This window comes from Mustela erminea, chromosome 3 (assembly GCF_009829155.1).
Source record: "Mustela erminea isolate mMusErm1 chromosome 3, mMusErm1.Pri, whole genome shotgun sequence".
NCBI lineage: Eukaryota > Metazoa > Chordata > Mammalia > Carnivora > Mustelidae > Mustela > Mustela erminea.
In genome coordinates this window covers 91965650-91988905 of record NC_045616.1, presented here as the reverse complement: position 1 = coordinate 91988905, position 23256 = coordinate 91965650, and the positions used below count along the sequence as shown (strand labels likewise).

Sequence of the window (23256 nt, the reverse complement as noted above, 5' to 3'; positions counted from 1 at the left end):
TCACTTTTCTCTGTGCTTCATTTTATACACTTTCTATTATGTTGACTTAAGTTCACTGGTCCTTGCTTCTGCAGTACTGGCATTAATTTGTTGTTAATCCTATGGAGTGAAAATTTCACTTCAGTTACTGTTATTTTTTTCATTTGTAGACGTTTCCACTTGGTTGTGTCTTGTATCTTCCATTTCTTTCCTCATTCTTTTCATGTTTTCCTTCAGTCTGTGAGCACATTCATCACAGCTCTTTTGGCATCCTCATCTACTAATTCCATGATCTTAGTCACTTCTGGCTCTATCACTACTGATTGATTTTTCTCCTGGTTTTGGGTCACACTTGATTGCTTCTTTGCATGTCTAGTCATTTTTCACTCGATGCTGGATTTCACTGTATTCCTTTGAAGTGAGGTGGACTTTGTGCTGGCAGACAGTTATACTGCTTGCAGATCAGTTTTTAAGTTTTGTTAGGTTATAGTTGTCTTTACTTTACCGGTACTTCTGCCCCATTACTAAGGTATGGACCTTATGGAGTCTCTAGTGAATGCCAGGTCTCTCCTTTGCGGTTGGTGGGAATATGAATGATTCCTGGGCGCATGTGAACTCTGAGAATTACTTGGTTAACAGCTCTGCTAGAATTATTCTTTCTCCAGAAATTGTTTTTTGATTGGCCAAGGGGAGTTTTACCCTATGCACATGGATTGGTATTTAGCCATGAACCTTTCTGCAGTTCTTTGTCTGCAGAGCTCCTTCCTCTCTGGTATTATGCCAAACAAATTCTCGTCACCTCAGTCTCTGTCTCAACTCAGCAAGGATACTGGGTTATGTTTGGATTTCTTCTCCCTGCACCACGATCTGAAGATTATCTCTGTGGTAAAACTTGAATAAAGAAAGGTTTGTTTTCCTTCTCTCAGGAATCATAGTCCTGTGTTAGATATTGTCCAGTTCTGAAAACAGTTGTAGTATATACGTTTGTCCAGTTTTCTAGCTGCTTACAGTGGGATAATTCCAGATGCTCTTACTGCCCCAGAGCAAAAGCAGAAGTCCCCTATAATTATAATGAAAGGTTCAGTATAATTTTAACTATCCATTATATTGCTGAGGCCCCAGAGTATTTTATTAAAAATTCTTTATGTCGCCTCCCAACTGAATAAACCAATACAATTCATGTTCAAAGTGTGTTCCTTTCCATAAGGTAAATATAATGCTTGGATTATATTTACTTGGGAAATTACCTTTATGGTTACAATCCCTAATATGCTAATATACTCCCTACTTTATAAAATGTCCCAGCTTGAGTAAGACACAGAAAACTTTTAATATCCCAGGGAGTTTGCCCTTCCCCACTCACTGTCCACTCCCAGGAGTAATCTGAATTCTATCATCACAGGTCTGTTGCGCCTGTTCTAGAATTTCATATAAATGACACCATACAGTATGTAACTTTTGTGATTATCTTCTTCCAAGCATCATAATATATACTGTATATAAACAGTTATCCCTATTTCTTATTGAATAGAATTTCATCATTTATTCTTTTGGTGGGGATGGGTATCTGTGCTGTTTCCAGTTTGGGGCTATAACAAAGAAAGCTGGTATAAGCATTCTTGTACAAGGATTTTGGCAAATATATATTTTCATTTCTTCTTGATAAATACTTAGCAAAGGAACTGTCAGATCATAGGGTAGATACATATTACCTTTATCTCATATGTTCTTGATTAATGGAAAATGTTGAGATAAAATGAACAAGAACGGCAGGAAAGTTGAGATGGCAACTGTTTTCTGCCAATGCTTTCACTCCTCGTACTATGAACAATGTGTGACATAAAGTAGGTGTCAATAAGTATCTGATGAATAAAGGAGAGCAACATCAAAAATATAAAAATGGGGGTGCCTGGGACGCCTGGGTGGCTCAGTTGGTTAAGCAGCTGCCTTCGGCTCAGGTCATGATCCCAGCGTCCTGGGATCGAGTCCCACATCGGGCTCCTTGCTCCGCAGGGAGCCTGCTTCTCCCTCTGACTCTGCCTTCCACTCTGTCTGCCTGTGCTCGCTCTCGCTCGCTCTCTCTCTGACAAATAAATAAATAAAATCTTTAAAAAAAAAAAAAAAATGGGGGTGCCTGGCCAGCTCACTTCATAGAGCATGCAACTCTTGATCTCAGGGTTACACACTGAAGCCCCATGTTGGGTGTACAGATTACTTAAAATCTTTAAAAAAATTTTCTTAACTGACTTACACCTAATATAATACCACACCACTCTATAGTCTCTTGAGTATATAAATTGCATACAATTTATATACTCAATTTCACAATTATCATTTTTTCTTTAATAGTATTGTTCTTGTATCAGAATCTTATTTGCCAAGCTCCACTCTTATCCTAATATAAAAAAAGATGTATCAGTTTTATGAAATCTCCCTTTTCCAACTAAGAGTTTTATTGATAAAATAGTACTTTTTGTTATTCTCCTTCCTTTTTCTCTGTATATTTACTGAATTAAATAACTATCATATTATTATCTACTTTCTGGTCCAGTGCTCAATTTTATGCTGATTATTTAAATCTACCCTCATTATTTCATAATTAATCTGTGATTAGCTTGCTTTTGAACTAGTTGTTTAAAAAAATAAAATTAGAGGCACGAGTGGCTCAGGACATGATCACAGGGTCCTGAGATCGAGCCCCACACTGGGCTTTCTGCTCAGCGGGGAGCCTGCTTCCCTTCCCCTCTCTCTGCCTGCTTCTCTGCCTACTTGTGATCTCTGTCAAAATAAATAAATAAAATCTTTAAAAAAATGAAAAAAAAAAACCAAAAAACTTTATGTCTACTTGACTTATAGTCTTTTCAAGTGACAGAAGGTCACAGGTATTTAAATTAGGCTTCTATTCTAATAATTTTGTCACTTTAACATGAACTTTACTTTCTCAAATAGTACCACGATATAACCTTATATACTTACTAGATGGTATCTACTAAGTGATTTACAGAGTCATTGTTAATGTCATTCAGGCAGTCTTTCTTAAAGAAACCACAGTAAATTGTTTTTCAAATTTTCTAAATTGTCTTTCAAATTGTTCTAAAACTTTCTATAAATGTATCTGTATGTGCCCTGTTTTTTGTAATAATTCTATGGTCTTTATAACATACTTTGTTGAGGTTTCTCAGAGTAGAGAACTGACTGGTTAACAAATGTCACTAGCAAAGTATAAGACTATAATCTGTCCACTGAATAATGATTAGAAGTACAGTTTTAAAACTTGAAAGAAATTTAGGTTATCTAAACAAGGTAATGGTGACTATTTATATAGCCTAAGCAATATCTGGTTGGAAAGACCTCAATCACGTTAAAATCCCTGAGACAGTAACTTTAATTCCTCTAGCTGAAGAAGGGTATACTAACTGAAAAAAAGCTATGTATATTATTTTAAGATCTAAATGTACTTCTTGGAAGTGGAGTGGGTCAGCTATGATTTATTATACTATTTTAAGAATAGGTCATATCACCTGATCATAATATACCAAAAAATACCAAAAGATAAAAAAAATTTTTGATTAGTGCGTATGAACTGGTATCACTTGATAAAGTAACATGTTGTACATGGGAATATACTTACTGGGATGTAACGTTGGGACATGTTGTCCAAGTCTGTCATCTTTTAGCATGTGTAGCAATGTTGTTTTTCCTGCATTATCCAATCCAAGAAATACCAATTTACCAGTTTTCTTATATAATCCTGCAGAGTAAGAGCTATGATTAGTCAAAATTCTCTCTGACATAGATTATCCAAGCAAAAGACTTCAAATAATAGTATAACATTTACATTAGTATAGTATATACATATATATACATATACATAAGTATAACATTTACATAAGGAAAATATGTTTTGAATTTGTAAGATTTTAAAATTGGCTTGAATAAGCTTGAATTTCTAATCTATTTTTTGTTTTGAAGAGCTATTCTAAATCTGTCATGATTTCCAAGTTCAGGTCTTTTTTTTTTTTTTTAGATTTTATTCATTCATTTGACAGAGAGACAGAGAGAGCTAGAGATAGCACAAGCAGGGGGAGCAGTAGGCAGAGGAATCTGACAGTGATCACAGGCTCATGACCTGAGCTGAAGGCAGATGCTCAATGGACTGAGCCTCCCAGGCACCCCTCAAATCATTTCAAAACTAAACTTTGGGGACGCCTGGGTGGCTCAGTTGGTTAAGCTGCTGCCTTCAGCTCAGGTCATGATCCCAGGGTCCTGGGATCAAGTCCCACATCGGGCTCCTTGCTAGGCAGGGAGCCTGCTTCTCTCGCTGCCTCTGCCTGCCACTCTGTCTGCTTGTGTGTATTCTCTCTCTCTGACAAATAAAATAAATCTTTTAAAAAAAAAACAAAACAAACAAACAAAAAAAAACACTAAACTTTGTCCCAGTCATTGAATGTGTTCCCTAAACTTGTCTCAATACCACAATGCTGATTCCCTTGACAAGTTACGGATAAATAGCAATGTTCTCTATTAGAGAAATACTCATAACATACTTGACATCATGTATTTATGAAGCTGGACCAAAAGGAAAATTAAAGGAATTTTCATGGTTGATAAAAAAGTAAGAAGTTATGACAATAAAAATCATAGTGAGTTTTTTCAATGAAAAGTTTAGGTCACTGTCAAATTTCCCTGAGAATATGGTTAAACTATTCACAGAACTGCCGAAAACTAAAGCAATAACAAGAAGAACCAAGCACATAATTTAGATGTATCAACCAATACTGATAGAGGAAGTGACAGGAAAAAGATCATCGACCAATTTATAAGAGATTGGCATTTACTGTGAAATTCAAAATTGAGCTTTATTATTTTTTTTAAGTTTTTTTTTTTTTTTTTTTCCCAGAGGAGTTTTAGGTTTACAACAAAACTGATAGGACAGTACAGAGATTTCCAGTGTCACTCACCAAAATGGTACATTTTTAACCAATGGTGAACCTATACTGATACATCATAATCACCCAGAGTTACCTTAGGGCTCAGCTCACTCTTAGTTTGTATATTCTGTTTGTTTGTTTGTTTGTTTGTTTTTAAGACTTCATTCATCTACCGGACAGAGATCACAAGTAGGCAGAGAGGCAGCAGAAAGGAGGAAGCAGGCTCCCTGCTGAGCAGAGAGCCCGATGTGGGGCTCGATCCCAGAACCCTGGGATCACGACCTGAGTCAAAGGCAGAGTCTTTAACCCACTGAGCCACCCAGGCGCCCCTATTCTGTGTTTTGACAGACATATAAGAACATACATCCATCACTGTAATATCATACAAAGTATTTTCACTGCCCTAAAAATCCTGTATGTTCTGCCCGTTCATCCCACCCTTCCCCCACTGCCTGGCAACCACTCATCTTTTTAGTCTCCGTATTTCTGCCTTTTTGCCTTGCCAGAATGTCATATAGTTGAAATCAGACAGTATGTAGCCTTTTGAGATTGGTTTCTTTTACTTAGTAATATGCATTTCAGCTTCCTCCATGTCTTTTCATGGCTTGATAGCTCATTTCTTTTTGGTGCTGAATAATACTCCATTGTCTAGACGAACCAATTTAGTTCTCTGTTCAACTACTGTAGGATACCTTGGTTGCTTCCAAGTTTTGGCAATTACAAATGAAGCTGCTATAAAACATCAGTGTGCAGGTTCACGTGTGGATCTAAACTCTAAACTCCTCTGGGTACATACCAAGGAGCACAACTGCTAGACTGTATGGTAAGAGTATGTCCAGTGTTTTAAGAAATCACCCAATCTTCCAAAGTGTCTGTACCATTTTGCAGTCCCAGCAGTGAATGAAAGTTCTTGCTGATCCACATCCTTGTCAGCATCTGTTACTGTCAATGTCCAGCTTTTGGACATTCTAATAGGGTATGTGGTAATATTGAACTTTATGTTTCATGTGTTTAACTGTCTCACACACATGGAATTACATGAGCACTGGGGACATAGTAGCAATTCCAAAAATATTCACTCAGCCAATAAATGAACTTTTAAAGACATAAGGCATTGTAATTCAGGTTACCCATTTAAATAAGTTCATGCCAAAATAATACCCAATTCTTTATCCACATTGAAGCTTAAGAAGTAAATTGTTTAAAGTCCTAATCTTTTTTTTTTTTTTTAAGTCCTAATCTTTTGATAACCCAGTGACCAAGAGTTCTGATCCTAAGGGGAAGACTGTCTTCCATATTTACTTGAGCTGGGATACTACATTTCTTATTTAATCATGAATTGTGACTAACACATTTTTATACATTTGTATTTTTTTTTTAAGATTTTATGTATTTATTAGAGAGAGCAAAAGCAGAGAGAGGGGCAGAGGAAGAGGGAGAAACAGACTCCCCACTGAGCAAGGAACCTGATAGGGGATACCATCCTAGGACCCTGGGATCATGACCTGAGCCAAAGGCAGACGCTTAACAAACTGAACCACCTAGGTACCCTGACATTTCTATTTCTTAAAATGTTTCTACACAGATTGTTTCTAACCAGTGCAATCACAATCAATCTTACCATCCTATTAAGTAGTAGAAGTGCACTGGATAAGATTCCAAAAGGGAACACGTACAACGTTTCAACTTTAATCTTTAAAGTGGGTTGGATTAAATCCTTATCTTGTGACAGGCACTATTAAGCAAGCTGTTACACATTATGTAATCCTTAAAATAACTCTTTTAAGTAAATACTATTATCCTCTTTTTTACAGAAGGGAACAAAGGCTTAAAGTTAACTTGCTCAAATGCTGAAGTTAGAAGTAAGATTTGAAATCACACCTGATGCCAAAGCTTTGGTTCATTTCATTTCTCTACACTGCCTCCCACTGTTAGCCCTATTAACCTCTTGCTCCTGCGTATGAGGCAATTTATTTTGCTTTTTCAACATAGTTCAGTAGACATTAATTTTTCTATAAACTGAGATATAGATACCAACCTGTTACAACCTGGGTTATCCCAGTATAATGAAGTTTAAAATGTTTATTTCTGACCCAGTTGTTGCAAATATGTAACAAAATATTGCAATCTGATAAAAATATTTAAGAGCTCTTGAGGAGGTAATGTAGAGAGATCTGATACTTGACCTGTAGTAGAGTGACATTATAAAATGTGAGGAATTTTATTTTAAAAAGGGAAAAAAAAAAAAACCCCAAACCTTGATTTTTAAAAATGTGCAAACATTGAGGTCTAAATAAGAAATAAAAATAGACTGACAAAATTTGATCTTACATTTTTATCCTTTTAATACATAGTAATCAAACAAAATGTGTATTTTCCAAACAAAATTTATTTCCTTTGTTAAAATTATGTTTATGGAAAAAGAGCCATTTATATAGAAGATGATAATTCATAAGTATGGTTGTGCCCAGTGAGGAATTATGTTGACAACTCTGTAATTACATGAAATGCGTCTCTTTGTTCCAGTTCAAGATGATGATTACATGGAGACTAAACTTAGGGCATGATTTGAAAATAGAAGACCAGAAATATCTTCATTAATTACTACAATAATAAAATTGTATACATCAGAACATAAAAGTTAATCAAAAGCTTGTTTCACTGGAAAATGTGAGAAGTTGAGAGTGTAAATAAGAGAATGAGATGCTAAAATTTTTCCTCTTTAAAATCTAGAAGAGAGGAAAATCACTAGTCAGATTTGCTGGGTATACAAGTCTTATTTAGCAGATTATATGCTGCCAGTTATGATATACAAGGTACTTTATGGAACGTTCATTTTTTTTTTTTAAATATTTTATTTATTTATTCGACAGACAGAGATCACAAGTAGGCAGAGAGGCAGGCAGAGAGAGAGGAAGGGAAGCAGGCTCCCCGCTGAGCAGAGAGCCAGATGCGGGGCTCGATCCCAGGACCCTGGGATCATGACCTGAGCCGAAGGCAGAGGCTTTAACCCACTGAGCCACCCAGGCGCCCCATGGAACGTTCATTTTATAGTAACAAAAATAAAGCAGAGAATTCCTGTGAGTGTATTAAATGAGATAAAGTATCTAAAGCACTTAGGTAAAGTGGCTAATCAAAGGTAGCTACTCCTGTAAATAATATTCCTATCAACAACCTTAAGGGGTAGAATTATTTTTAATTTACAGATAAGGAAACTAAGGTTAAGGTGGAAAAAGTAATTTGCCCAAGACTACATAATTTACAAGTGACACAGTGAGTAACTACATTTGTATGATTTCTTTTTTTTTTAATTAAAGATTTTTATTTATTATTTATTTGGCAGACAGATCACAAGTAGGCAGAGAGGCAGGCAGAGAGAGAGGAGAAAACAGGCTCCCCACTGAGCAGAGAGCTCAATGCAGGACTCAATCCCAGGACCCTGAGATCATGAACTGAGCCGAAGGTAGAGGTTTTAACCCACTGAGCCACCCAGGTGCCCCCATTTGTATGATTTCTAAGCTCACATTCACAACTACTGGGTTATAATATAAAGAGGCTCTAGACAAATAAGCACTTTTATTTAAGTAGGATTAAATGGGATAACAATAAAGAACAAAGAGCCAACATACCTAAAAACTGTAGCACACTGCTGAAACCACTGTAAATCCAGTCAAATATGAAGGACATATCGAAATCTTACTGGGTCTGGAAAAGAAAGTGTTTGAATTTAGTAGTCACCATTTAACAACATTAAACGTGAACTCTGAGTAAATAATCCTACGAGAACCTTACAATAAGGAGTTAGCCATTCGTATCCAGGGTGATCTTTTTTTTTTTTTTTTTTTAAGATTTTATTTATTTGAGAGAGAGAGAGAGAGAGAAATCACAAGTAAGCAGAGCAGAGAGCCTGATGCGGGGCTCAATCCCAGGACACTGAGATCATGACCTAAGCCAAAGGCAGAGGCTCAACCCACTGAGCCACCTAAGTGCCTATATCCAGGGTGGTCTAAACTGATATATACTGATGCATTAAAAAAAAAAAGGCCATTAAAATACAAACTATTGGGGTGCCTGCCTAGCTTAATTGGTAGAACATTCGACTCTTAATCTCAGAATCCTGAGTTCAAGCCCCATGTGGGTTGTAGAGCTTACTTTAAAAAAAGGAGGAGGTGGGGGGTGGACGTCTTTAAGTGTCTGCCTTTGGTTTGGGTCATGATCCCAGGTTCTGGGATGGAGTCCCTCATTGAGCTCCTTGCTCCTCAGAGAGCCTGCTTTTCCCCCTGCTTGTTCTCCCCCGACCCCTTTCTCTGACGAATACAAAAAATCTTGAGAAAAAAGAAAAAGTAAAAGCTCTTTCCATTTTTAAAAAACCCACCATAAGAAAGTGACTAAACAAACAAACAAACAAACAAAAAAACCAACAACCAGAGACCATTACTTGCCAATCAGAGTGGCAAACATGAAAATGAAGTGTAACAGCCAGAACTGGAAAAAATGTGGTAAGAGAGGCAGTTAGTGGCAGTATAAATTGGTACAAATCTTTTTAACAACGAATTCAGCAGTAATAAATGTTATACCGTTTGACCCAAGAATTCTTATTCACTTATTTATTTACTTATTTATATAAGATAAGTAAGCTTTAATTCGCAACCCTGAGATCAAGACTTGAGCTTGAGATGAAGAGTGGGATGCTTAACCAACTGACCCCCCAGAAATCTCCCCAAGAATTCTACTTTTAGAAATTGTCCTAGGGCGCCTGGGTGGCTCAGCGGGTTAAAGCCTCTGCCTTCGGCCCGGGTCATGATCCCAGGGTCCTGGGATCGAGCCCCGCATCAGGCTCTCTGCCTACTTGTGTTCTCTGTCAAATAAATAAATAAAATCTTTAAAAAAAAAAAAAAAAAGAAATTGTCCTAAATACAGACAATCTTTATGTTAAAAAGATATGCATCAAAGCATTATGTAAGAAAAATTTTGGAAATCATCTATAATCAACAGTAATTTAAATGAAGTATATATGGTCTATGAAATACGTACCAAAACCTTAGAGTGGGGGTAGGAAGAGCAAAGAGAAAGAGATGAAACAAGGAAATTTATGATAATTAAGTAAGTTTTCCAAGTCTGATTATACCTAAGTGGAGTAAAAACCCACTTTCTGTTACTTTTGGTCTTTTATAGCAGATGGTAATAGGTGGCAAATTTGGGGGTCTATCATCTTTCCGCATTTTTCAAATTTTAATCGTATTACTAAATATTAAAAAAACATTTTCTTAAATCACAGTAGAAAATGCAGAGCATAGTTTCGTTTAGCATTTACTTGACATGGCTTGATAACTAATAAAGCTAATATGGAAAGAAAAGGGAAAAAATCCTGGAGAAATGAAAGATCACATGCACAAAAATACATTTTCAGATAACAAAGTTCATTTTCTTTTTTTATATATATTTTTTAAGATTTTATTTATTTATTTGACAGAGAGAGATCACAAGTAGGCAGTGAGGCAGGCAGAGAGAGAGGGGGAAGAAGGCTCCCCACTGAGCAGAGAGCCGGATGCGGGGCTTGATCCCAGGACCCTGACACCATGACCTGAGCCGAAGGCAGAGGCTTTAACCCACTGAGCCACCCAGGCGCCCCCAAAGTTCATTTTCTAGCGCTAAACAAAACCCAGGCCCAAATTTGGGCCAAGTCCTACCAATTTGAAAAGTTCTTTGACATCTTTAGACAAGTGTGACACACTTCTTTCTTTTTCTTTTTTTTAGATTTTATTTATTTATATGACAGACAGAAGCACAGCATGAGAGGGAACACAAGCAGGGGGAGTGGGAGAGAGAGAAGCAGGCTTCCCGCTGAACAGGGAGCCCGATGCAGGACTCGATCCCAGGACCCTGCGATCATGACCTGAGCTGACCTGAGCTGTCAGCAGATGCTTAACAACTGAGCCACCCAGATATTCCACAACACTGCTTTCTTTAACCATTTCCGTCAGTGGGCTACCAACCTTGATCCAGGTAGGCCCAGCAAACTCAAGAATTGCTAGATGATAAGGTGTTAGGAGATTACACTGCACTGAAAGTGAGAGAAAAAAGAGACACCTACCTCCAGTTTAGGAGGCCTAGCAGTATTTACTAGGATATTCCCTGGATCCAGGCAATAGCCTCTCCTCTCTTCCATCCCCTTACTTTAACTCGCAAGAGCAAAATTTTGTTCTTGCAACCAGTCCATTCCTGACTGAGAGTGACTCACAAATTATGAAGTTTCATGGGTCAGTAGCACAAAAATGAGAACTAGAAGAGCCACAAATATATACAAAAATCTAGGGATGCATGGGTGGTTCAGCTGGTTAAGCACCTGCCTTTGGCTCAGGTCTCGATCTCAGCATCCTGGGATCAGGTCCCATATCTGGCTTCTTGCTCAGCAGGGAGCCTGCTTCTCCCTCTGCCTGCTGAGCCCCCTGCTTGTGCACAAATGCGCTCTCTCTCTGACGTAATAATTAAATCCCAAAACTCTCTCCTTCTGCCCCTCACCACCGCTCACTTGCTCTCTCTCTAAATAAATAAATCTTAAAAAAAAAATCCAGTACCTTAGAAATTCTTATTTTACTCAAGTTGAAAATTATATCTCATTCTTTATTATTCTTCTAGGTCATGTAGAAATTTGAAACTTGTAGTCACAGAAAATATATATAAGGGACTTATCTTTCCTGAAGATTTTTAGGTAAGATGTTTATTTTTCAAATAGAATCATAACTTTTACTGCAGGAAATCAAAGCAGTGGTATATTAAGACATTTTTTTTCTTTAAAGATTTTATTTATTTTTTTGTCAGAGAGAATGAGCACAGACAGAGGCAGAGGGAGAAGCAGGCTCCCCGCTGAGCAAGGAGCCTGATGTGGGACTCGATCCAAGGACGCTGGGATTCTGACCTGAGCCGAAGGCAGCTGCTTAACCAACTGAGCCACCCAGGCGTCCCAAGACATTTTATTTAATTCTAACGATTACCAAATTCATATTATGTCCAAGATCCTGAGCTAAACACCATACAGGATACAAATATAATAAACATGGCTCTTTCTCTTGAAAAGGTTATAGTCTAGAGAGGTAAGTTAGCTACACAAATGTAATTCAACTGAAAAATGTTAAAACTGAATAGAATATTATCTAGGATGGTAACAACTTACCCTAGAGAATTTCAAAACTTATACAAACACAAAGAAAAAAAACTGTCCATACTGAAAATCTTAAGCTATAAGGGGATTAATAATCCTAACAGTGGAAAATCAGAATAAAAGAAGTAATGCAGTAGGGCGCCTGGGTGGCTCAGTGGGTTAAGCCGCTGCCTTCGGCTCAGGTCATGATCTCAGGGTCCTGGGATCGAGTCCCGCATCGGGCTCTCTGCTCAGCGGGGAGCCTGCTTCCCTCTCTCTCTCTCTCTCTGCCTGCCTCTCCATCTACTTGTGATTTCTCTCTGTCAAATAAATAAAATCTTAAAAAAAAAAAAAAAAGAAGTAATGCAGTAGGAAGGGGTATGGTATGCTCACAAATGACTTCATGTTCTGTATAGAAAAAGAGAAAACCAGTCCTCCTTGTCTCTACATCCACAGTTCTACAAAGGCAACAAGTTGTAGCTAAGGAAAGGTTTCTTGGATGATGTTCAGCCTGAATCTTGAAGATTAAGTAAGGGTTTGCTAAGTGGCTGTTGGTTGTTATACTATGTGCAGAGGTGTGAAACGAAGTGAGGACAGCAAAAACTCAGGTACTGTGATGGGACAGGTTAGGGGGCTGCAAACAGCGTTAGTCAACAGATGGTCACCAGTGAGGCATAAGTCAGAATGAGAAACAAATCTGAGACTAAATTTAGGCATTTGGTCTCATGCTTGCTACCTGAAACATTTGGACCTAAGAAACAATATTCAATCTGTCTTTCAATTTAACAAAGCAAAGCTCACAAGAAGTAGCAGCTACCCCTGTAAGCATTATAATTTGCTGAAAGGTTAAAAACGAGAGCTACAGAGCCAGGACTTTACCACTGACCTTAGACAAGTTATTTTAATTTCCTTACCTGTAAACTGGGGACAATAATAGCTACCGAGATGGCTGTGAAGATTATATCCATTACTACACACAAAGCACTTAGCAGCTGGCATGGAAGAAGCATTCAGCATTAGCTGCTCTATTTCTCCTACCATGTGGCCCACAGGCACTTTGTGGATGTCACCACTAAATACCCCAACAACCTTTCAAAGTAAATATTATATTATTTTTATTTTTAAGTAGGCTCCATGCCCAATGTGGGGCTTAAACTCAGGACCCCAAGATGGAGAGTTGCATGCTCTACTGACTGGGCCCCAAAGTAAATACATTACTGTTCCATTTTACAGAAGAAGAAACTGAAGTTATAATAACTAAATTTCAAGTATTAGGGATTGTCACATTCAAGTTCCAAACATGGGTCTTTCTGATTTCCAGGTCCATTCCCTTTCTCTTACGTTGCAGTGGCCTTATGACCGTTTTAAAGGCTTAGATTTTCTCTTTTTTTTCTTTTAAAGATTTTTATTTATTTATTTGACACAGAGGGGCGCCTGGGTGGCTCAGTGGGTTAAAGCTTCTGCCTTTGGCTCGGGTCGTGATCCTAGGGTCCTGGGATGGAGCCCCGCATCCGGCTCTCTGCTCTGCGGGGAGCCTGCTTCCCCCTCTCTCTCTGCCTGCCTCTCTGCCTACTTGAGATCTCTGTCTGTCAAAAAAAAAAATCTTGTTTATTTGACAGAGAGAAAGAGAGAGAGAGAACAAGCAGGGGAAGTGGCCGGTGGAGGGAGAGGGAGAGGGAGATGGGAGAAGCAGACACCCTGCTGAGCAGGGAGCCTGATGTGGGACTCAATGCCAGGACCCTGAGATCATGACCTGAGCTGAAGGCTGAGGCTTAACTCACTGAGCCACCCAGGCATTCCAAGGCCTAGATTTTTTTTTTTTTTTAAAGATTTTATTTATTTGACAGAGAGAGATAGAGACAGCAAGAGAGGGAATACAAGCAGGGGGAGTGGGAGAGGGAGAAGCAGGCTTCCCACTGAGTAGGGAGCCCAATTCGGGGCTGGATCCTAGGACCCTGGGATCATGACCTGAGCCGAAGGCAGACGTTTTCTTAAAGACTGAGCCACCCAGGCACCCCAAGGCTTAAATTTTTTTAAATGGTTATGTACCATTTTTTAAAATCACTCCAGCTTATAACTCTAATGTGTAATTCCTCCTCCCTCACATCCCACATCCAGTTAAGTTACATCCCAGCTCTATCAGTTTTTGTAGTCTCAAGCTTTCTTTGATTCATACAGGCACCAGTAAGTGAAGAACCTTAACATTCCCAAACTATCATCTTAACCTCAAATTCTGTTTGTACCAGTTTGTACACACCCTCCAGAATGGCTTCATCAAAATGGCATCTTAGACTTGACTTGTTGCATGATCAGGGTGACTATAATTCCCAGCTTGCTGGGGACAGTCTCCGCAAAGTTAGCTCAGTACAATTATTATTTTTTTAATATTTTATTTATTTATTTAACAGAGAGAGCGAGCGAGCGAGAGATCACAAGTAGGCAGAGAGGTAGGCAGAGGGAAAGGGGGAAGCCGGCTCCCTGCTCTGCTTAACTCGATCCCAGGACCTGAGATCATGACCTGAGCCAAAAGCAGAGGCTTAACCCACTGAGCCACCCAGATGCCTCAGTACAATTATTAATAGTACTTCCTTTTATTCTCAGAAACATCCTGATCAGATAAGAAATTATATGGCCACCCTATACCTTTGGATAGAGAGCCACTAGAGGTCTGTGGGCTGAGAAATGATTCAAACTCCTCATCCTGTAATTCAGAACTTCCACTATCTATCTTTTGGTCACCTTTACAAGCTTAAATCTTCTCTATTTGTAGCTTTCCCTGGGTCAAAGTGAACCACTTGCCATTCACTGCTGGTGACCTATACTTTACCACCTTAAAACCTCTACCCATTCTCCTTCCCAACCAACAAATGAATTTCTCCCATCTATTCTGCCTAAAGGCCTCCTGCCTCAAGCACCAGCCAAATGCTATGGAAGAAATGACTTTTCACTTGAGATGGTCTTAAGGGACAGAAGAGTAGAAGAACCAAAAGAACCCTGAAAGGATAGAACTAGAAGAGGGGCGCCTGGGTGGCTCAGTCAGTTAAGCATCTGCCTTCAGCTCAGGTCATGATTGTAGGGTCCTGGGATTGAGCCCGGAGTCAGGCTCCCTGCTCAGAGAGGAGTCAGTTTCTCCCTCTCTCTGCCCTTCTATCCGCTTGTGTTCTCTTTCGTTCACTCTCTCAGATAAATAAAATCTTAAAAAAACAAAAACAAAAAACCAAGAAGAGATGGTGGAAAAAGTAGAAAGAAGTTAGCCCCACGAAGTACCACTTTGCAGTACCACTGTAAAGATGTCACAGCTTTCTTCGTGACAAGGTGACAACCGCTGAGAGCATAAGCCCCCCACAGCAGAGCAGAAGTCCTAGAGACCCAAGGCCAGTACTTAAAGCACAGCAGAGCTAGGTCTCCAGAAGTAATTAACTGTGTGACCTTAGAACAAGCTACAGTTTCTTTTGCAAACTCTCGCAGGGTGTTATGAAGATCAAGTGAGATAAAACGCACAAAATAAGTACTTAATACCTGGCTGCTGTTATTATGGAGAGAGTAGAACAGAAGGTCAATAGCTAGAGGCAGTAAGGAAAGATTCTTCTTTCAAAGAGTTTGAAATGAATGACAGAAGTGGGATTTTCTTCTTAAGGAAGGGTAAGTATGTTGATAAGGAGCTAGCAGAAAGCAAAAGGGCAAAGTCTCAAGAAAAGCCAGGGCTGAGAGCACGTCTGCTCTAAGAGTAGAAGGAAGGAGAGCCAGGAACGTACAGAGGAGGTTGCAGGAATCCAACAACGAAAGTGAAGAATGAGTACAGAGACTTTTCTGAGGAGCAGAGTGAAGATTCGAATAGCTACTGTGGGGAAAAGATCAAGTTAAAGGACTGCTAAAAAGAGCCAAGTGCTTGACTGGGGCTGAAAAACATTCACAGCTCTGCCCATCTGCATGGATTTCCAACCTCCCCTGCTGCCCTCACCTCCCAGCAAGGATCAGCTTTACAGAACATGGAGTGAACAGGGATTAGGACCTGAAAAAAGACAAGGGGAACAGGAATTTGAGAGTACTAATGAGAGGCTGAAGTGGTATGATCAAAAGTTCAGGCTGTGTGAGTAAAGGTATAAAGGCAGCTAGTATATAGGGATAAACTTGGGAGCAAAGGCAGGCTTCTCACAGAAGAGAACTAAGAGAATGGGGGAAAATCTGATCAAAAAGCAACTGTAAAGATAGTCATAGTAAAAAGGGCGAGAAAAGTGAAAGATGGAGCAGAACTGTGTCAGCAAACTGGAGGAGAATGCCGCGTTCAGAAATTCAAGAGCATCAGATCTGGGTGGTGGCAAGTTCCAAGGCCTGGCTCTGGCATAGACAGATGAAGAAAACTGGAGTGAAAGAAAGGGGAAGCCAGGACACATGGTATACTGTCCACACTGACAGCAAAATCACCTGGAAGAACGGAGAGCTAGAGAGAGCAAGACTGTGAATCAACTGACAAAGTCCTTGAAAGGGTGCCTGGCTGGTTCAGTCAATGCAGCATGTGACTCTTGATCTTGGGGTCATAAGTTTGAACCCCATGTTGAGAGCAGAATTTACTAAAAAAGGAATTCCTCACTGAAGATGACTGTTAGTAGGTGAAAGCTATGAGACTGACAGAGAGTGGAATAGGGTAGGGTAAGCCTTAAAAGAAAAATGACTTTGCATAAAGATGGTCCAAATTTGCTGTTGTAAAATTTGCCCCTAGAGAAATAATTTATTAACACATATGGGGAAATTCTGCTTTAGAAGATTATGAGATACTAATATTTCTATAAAGTTGTGGTTTCTAAGGACCTTAAAACAAGGTAGCAAGCATTAGTCATTTCAAAGTAGAATTAAAAATGCCCAACTAAGAATAAAGTTACTTAGCCACAGATACCTGAGCCCTAAAGAAGTTACACAACACCATGAATACACTATTAGACATGTGAAGAGCAAAGGTCAAGAATAAGGAAACATATACACGTCAGCAGATTTATTTATTGCATGAACAACAAACAGGAAAGTGCCTATACAGATTAGAAAAGTGATCTACTCCAGTAAACACGAAAATCAGCACTTAAGAGTAGAATCGAGCAGAAGCTCTCAAATTACAAATAACTGCTTAAAGCCTTCTCCCATTAAACTTAAATGAATGATTCCATTTACATGAAATGTCCTGAACATGTAAGTTCTCAGACCAAGTTAGTGGTTGTCAGACAAGGGAGGTAAAGGGGAAACAGGGAGTGACTGCTAATAAGTAGTGGATTTCTTTTTGGGTGATGAAAATGTTCTGGAATAGATAGTGGTGATGGTTGCAGAACACTGTGAATATACTAAAAACACTGAACTGCATACCTTTATTTTTTAATTGTATACTTTAAGAGGATAAATTTTATGGTATGTGAACCATCAATAAAGCTATTATTAAAAAATAAAGATTGAGGGTTGCTGGGGGAGTAGGAGGAAGGGATAGGGTGGCTGGGTTACGGACACTGGGGGGGGGTATGTGCTATGGTGAGTTCTGTGAAATGTGTAAGACTGATGATTCACAGACCTGTACCCCGAGGCAAATAATACATTATATGTCAATAAAAATAATTTTAAAAAACAGAAATAAAAATAAAAGCGCCAATGATCTAAAAAGGCAAATATAACACCAGAGTAGCATTACAGAAACAATACATTATTAATTTTGGGAAGCAAAGGATGATAAAGCTATGGTGCAAGTGAGTTCCTATCCTAGAATTTTAAAAATCTGGATTTAATATGCACCATTTGAAATACTATCATTTTTTTCTGGGAAAGGCAATCTTTCTGAGCTCCAGTTTTTTCTTACCTATAACAGGAATATATTATCTGCCTTACAGAGTTTTAAGAATAATTAATTATGATAATGTACCTGAAAAACATTTTGAATACTATACAATGTAACATGGCATTAACTCATTCTGACTTAATTAACTGAAATTCAAAATAAATATTTTAATGATTTTTTTAAAGTAATCTCTATACCCAGCATGGAGTTTGAACTCATAACCCTGAGATAAAGAGTTGTACACTCTATAAACTGAACCAGGTGCCTCCTCAAAAGCATAAACTCTAAATGCCAATTTTCAAGTTAACTTCAACATTAACAAGAATATGGAAAAACTTCAGTATTTTAAAACGAAAAAAATTTTTTAGAGAGAAAAAGGTGGGAGGAGGAAGGGGGGGTAGAATCTTAAGCAGGCTCCATGCCAGAGCTAAGCCTGACTCGGGGCTCTCTCTCACAAAACCCTGAGAACATCGCCTTAGCAGAAATCAAGAGTCAGATGCTTACCCGACTGAGCCACCCAGATGCCCCGATATGAAGAAGTTTTTAATGATACTTTTCATGAATAGCTTCACTTTAAATATTAACAACATTGTCACTGTCACCAGAGAAGATACTAGAGTAATTTCCTTCAACTCTAGGTGAAGATATTTACTAGAAAAGATTAATCATAATTTTCTATCCAACTTCATCGGGTTTATAATGAAAATGTGCATAAATTCCATAAGATCAGTAAACTACCTGTAAGCTAATTCAGAAATTAATGCACACTTCTCTTTCAAATTCAAATAGGACTAGAAATATGAGCCCAAACTCTGCTTGACCATGTTTTATAGAATTTCAGTGCATTACCAAGGATGAAAAGTAATAATGTTAAATTAATGTTAAGTAATAATGTTAAATTACCTGTGCATTACCAAGAATGAAAAGTAATGTTAAATGTTTCGAGACAGTGCTGCCCTTATACATATTCTCCCCTAAAATTCTTAAGATTTTTCTTTCTATAGCCTTTAAAGTTTTGAAACAGTGATGCAAATACAAAACTCAAGAAAACATTTTATGATTGAATGCATAGCAATCATAGTAATGGAATTAGACCTTTGCATTCATGTAATCAACAAGAATAAAAACTCAAGTTTCCTTTGGGGAAAAGTGACACTCAACTGGAAGGTTAAATCTGTGACAAATATAAATAGGATTTTTTTTAAGAGTGAGCGAAGGGGGAAAAATGCTTTGTTATGAAAAGTTGTGAGTCTTGAGTACTACACTTGCCTATATTGAATTAAGAAAATGAAAATCAACATAAGCAGTGACAAATTCAAACCTTAAAATACTTTTTTTAAAAACTTCTAGGCCAAGGGTGCCCGGATGGCTCAGTGGGTTAAAGCCGCTGTCTTCAGGGGCGCCTCGGTGGCTCAGTGGATTAAGGTCTCTCCCTTCAGCTCAGGTCATGATCTCAGGGTCCTGGGAGAGCCCTGCATCGGGCTCTCTGCTCGGCAAGTAGCCTGCTTCCTCCTCTCTCTCTCTGCCTGCCTCTCTGCCTACTTGTGATCTCTCTCTGTCAAATAAATAAATAAAATCTTTAAAACAACAACAACAACAACAATAAAACCCTCCAGGCCCAACATGGGGCTTGAACTCATGACCCCAAGATCAAAAGTAGCATGCCCCACAGACTGAGCCAGCCAGGCGCCCCCTTAAAATACGCTTAGTTGAAATTGTTCAAAAGCTATATACAAGAAAAAGAAAATTTTTCTTTTTCTTCAAATTTTTATTTAAATTCTAGTGAGTTAACATGCAGCGCATATTGGTTTCAGAATTCAGTGGTTCATCACTTACAAAAGAAATATTTCAAACGTGTAATTTTTTTTTTTTAAGATTTTTATTTATTTATTTGACAGAGATCACAAGTAGGCAGAGAGGCAGGCAGAGAGAGAGAGGAGGAAGCAGGCTACTTGCTGAGCAGAGAGCCTGATGCGGGGCTCGATCCCAGGACCCCAGGATCATGACCTGAGCCGAAGGCAGAGGCTTTAACCCACTGAGCCACCCAGGAGCCCCTCAAACGTGTAATTTTAAAGGTTTTTAGTTAGTAATGTTTTGCAGACAAATCATTTAAATGAGTATCAGACAAGTACACTCAAAGAGGGTGGAGAAATCATCATTACTATAGAATTCTGACTTATAAACTTCAAACAATGTGCCAGTGATTTTCATTCCTGACAGCCTAATCTTTTTTTTTTTTTTTTTTTAAGATTTTATTTATTTGACAGAGAGAGATCACAAGTAGGCAGAGAGGCAGGCAGAGAGAGAGGGGGAAGCAGGCTCCCCGCTGAGCAGAGAGCCTGATGTGGGGCTTGATCCCAGGACCCTGGGATCATGACCTGAGCCGAAAGCAAAGGCCTCAACCCACTGAGCTACCCATGCGCCCCAGCCTAATCTTTTGTCTCAGTTCCTGCTTGAAGTGCAAGGAAAGGGTGGTTAAAATGTACTTTTTTCAACTGCTTATATTTGTAACTATTAACAATGCTTCTCTAACATTTCTAAAGTAAAGCCAAAACATTCCTTTTCTGGGGCACCTGCGTGGTTAGTTAAGTTCCAAATATCTTGGTAATGAATGTATATCCTCAAAACAGTATTAGAGGAGCGCCTGGGTGGCTCAGTGGGTTAAAGCCTCTGCCTTCAGCTGGGGTCATGATCTCAGGGTCCTGAGATGGAGCCCCACCTCAGGCTCTCTGCCCAGCTGGGAGCCTGCTTCCTCCTCTCTCTCTGCCTGCCTCTCTGCCTACTTGTAATCTCTGTCAAATAAATAAAATCTTAAAAAAAAAGTATTGGGCACCTGGGTGGCTCAGTGGGTTAAGCCGCTGCCTTCGGCTCAGGTCATGATCTCAGGGTCCTGGGATCGAGTCCCACATCGGACTCTCTGCTCAGCAGGGGCCTGCTTCCCTTCCTCTCTCTCTGCCTGCCTCTCTGCCTACTTGTGATCTCTATCTGTTAAAGAAATAAATAAAATCTTAAAAAAAAAAAGTATTAGCTATACATTGCTTTACTAAGTCTGCACCACAATTATTGACAAATTATTAATTTTCCCTTATTCCTCATCTGTAAAACAGAGATGATATCATTACCTTCCTTAATGAATTGTGTGAATGGTTAGCAACTCACACATAGGAGACAGTAAATGTTTCCTTTTATTTCATACTCTTTTTTTTTTTTTAAGATTTTATTTTATTGAGGTAGAAAGAGAGAGAGTGCGCCCAAGCCAGGGGAAGAAGCAGAGGGAGAAGCAGACTCCCCGCTGAGCAAGGAACCCACACCCTACTGGATCCCAGAACCTTGAGATCATGAGCAGACGCTTAACCAGATGAACCACCCAGTCGCCCCTTCTTTCATCCTCTAAACTGGTATTTTAACACTGAACCTAGGATATTCTTCAGAGTAAGACCCGTGGTAATACTGAGCTTGACAGATAAATATGCAAATAATACTACTTTTAATTTTTCAAGTTAAAAGGATTCCCTCACCTCGTTTTGCTCAAGTGTACCAAATACTTGAAGTACCTAATGAGTTTGGCTTTTGGGCCAGTGAGGTCAGAGCTTCAGCTGTTGTCAAAACAAATCTCTATGCTGTTCAAAAATCTGGGAACAATTTATAAATCATTAGTTTTCCCCCAACCAGTATCTTTTCTCCCACTCACCTGGGACTTGGGCTATGGCCAAACGTTAACTTCTACTAGTAAGGAAGCTCACTTTGCCAGCACACTAACTGGGAGAACTGAAAACACCGCGTCGCAGGGTCCGGAGCTGTCAATGATCCCGGCCGCCTTTGCCTGATCAGGTGAGGAAACTGAGGCTGAGGGGAAGGAAGGGCTTATCTGCGCCTTACAGTCAGCTCGTTCTTTCCTCAAATGACACCGCTTGACAGCAGCAGGTGCACTATCCAGAGGACTCTAAGAGCGACCACCGCAGAGCAGGAAAAGAACCCGTTCCCTTTAGTGCTGCCTGACTCCGGAGAGGAAAACAGGGACCCCTTTCTCTCTTGGCCACAACCAGGGGCCCCGGTGGGCTCAGGTCCGAAAAGTGCACTTTCCCTGTGATCCACAGCTGCCGCCTGCCGGTTCTACCGGGGGAAGAGACCGCCACTCACCTGCGAATGGGCAGATCGCAATTCCCCACCTGGAGTCCGCCCTACAACCTTCTAGTTCGAACTGCAAAGCGCGATGGCTGCCGAGGTCCCAGCTCCCATCAGCTCCTTCCGGGCCGGGGCGCGGGGGGGGGGGGGGGTGCTTCCCTCCCGATGGTCCGCAGGGCCACCGTTCCACGAGCCCAAAGTTCCGCCTCCTCGCGGTTCCGCCGCCAACACCTAGGCTGAGCGCGCTTGAGGGCTGGAGCCAACCTCGTCTCCCCATGCCGGTCAGGAAGGGCTTCAGAGGTCCGAGGACCTAGGCAGAGAAGCAAACGCGAGTCTGTAGCTTGGGAAAATTACACATTACATCCGTTTTTAAAAATACATTTTTAAAAAATATATCTTTTAAAGTACACCTGTTTCTTGAATTCACAAGTAATTTTACAAAACGTAATTATGTGCCAGATAATAGGTTGGATGCTAGGTTTTGAGCTTTAAACAAGACTGTCCTGACTCTGCTGTTCTTTACTGGTGGATTAACGGTATCTTCCTTAAATGTGTTTAAATAAGAATATTTGAGTGCCTTGAATGGAAGTGTGAGGCTCTCATGATTGCTCGCAAGCCTGGTTTTGAGGCCATAGGGACAGAAGAAGGAGCTGTTTGGGGTTAAAGAATGGGTTATTCAATAGAAGAAAATTCTATGACTTCCTCTGCTGGATCTCCCTCTTTTGGCTGCAGCCTCAGAAAATGCCTTAGCCCATGTGTCTTCCCTTCACATTTGCCATTTCTTCTGCTAGAACAAATTTTCTAAACCTCTCCTCTCTACCTCCCTATGTCATCTATACTCTTCAGGTCTCAGCACAGAGACCTCTCATCAAAATCTCCCTCCCAGGGGTGCCTGGGTGGCTCCTTCGATTAAGCTTCTCACCCTTGTTTTCAGCTCAGGTCATAATCTCAGGGTTTGAGATCCAGCCCCACGTATGGTTCGGTGTTTAGTGGTGAGTCTGCTTGAGATTCTCTCCCTCCTATTACCCCCTACTCCTCCTGCCCACCCCCAGGTCTCCCTCTCTCTCAAATAAATATATAAACAAATAAAAAAAAATTTTGTGTGATTTTATTTATGTATTTGACAGAGAAAGAAACCGCAAGAGCAGGAATATGAGCAGGGAGAGTGGGAGAGGGAAAACAACCTTCCCCATGAGCAGGGAGTATGATGTGGGGGGCTCAATCCTAGGACCCTAGGATCATGCATGAACCCAGTGGAAGGCAGACAC

The 23256-nt window shown here is 39.7% G+C and overlaps 1 protein-coding gene and 1 long non-coding RNA gene across 2 annotated transcripts in view; one reads left to right on the top strand and one right to left on the bottom strand.

Annotated features, from left to right (window-relative positions):
- LOC116586566 overlaps positions 1–11728 on the top strand; it is a 28538-nt gene extending 16810 nt beyond the window's left edge. The window contains exon 3 of the long non-coding RNA XR_004284068.1: positions 11550–11728. This is a non-coding gene — a long non-coding RNA (uncharacterized LOC116586566). The remainder of the gene's footprint in view (positions 1–11549) is intronic.
- The window catches only part of SAR1B (secretion associated Ras related GTPase 1B), a 31390-nt gene extending 9272 nt beyond the window's left edge, over positions 1–22118 (bottom strand). The window contains exons 1-3 of the mRNA XM_032336710.1: positions 22004–22118; positions 8540–8615; positions 3611–3730 (exon numbers count right to left, since the gene is read on the bottom strand). Of these exons, the coding sequence (XP_032192601.1) occupies positions 3611–3730; positions 8540–8597 (178 nt within the window). The 5' untranslated portion in view covers positions 8598–8615; positions 22004–22118. The remainder of the gene's footprint in view (positions 1–3610; positions 3731–8539; positions 8616–22003) is intronic.
- Positions 22119–23256: the final 1138 nt, after the last annotated feature.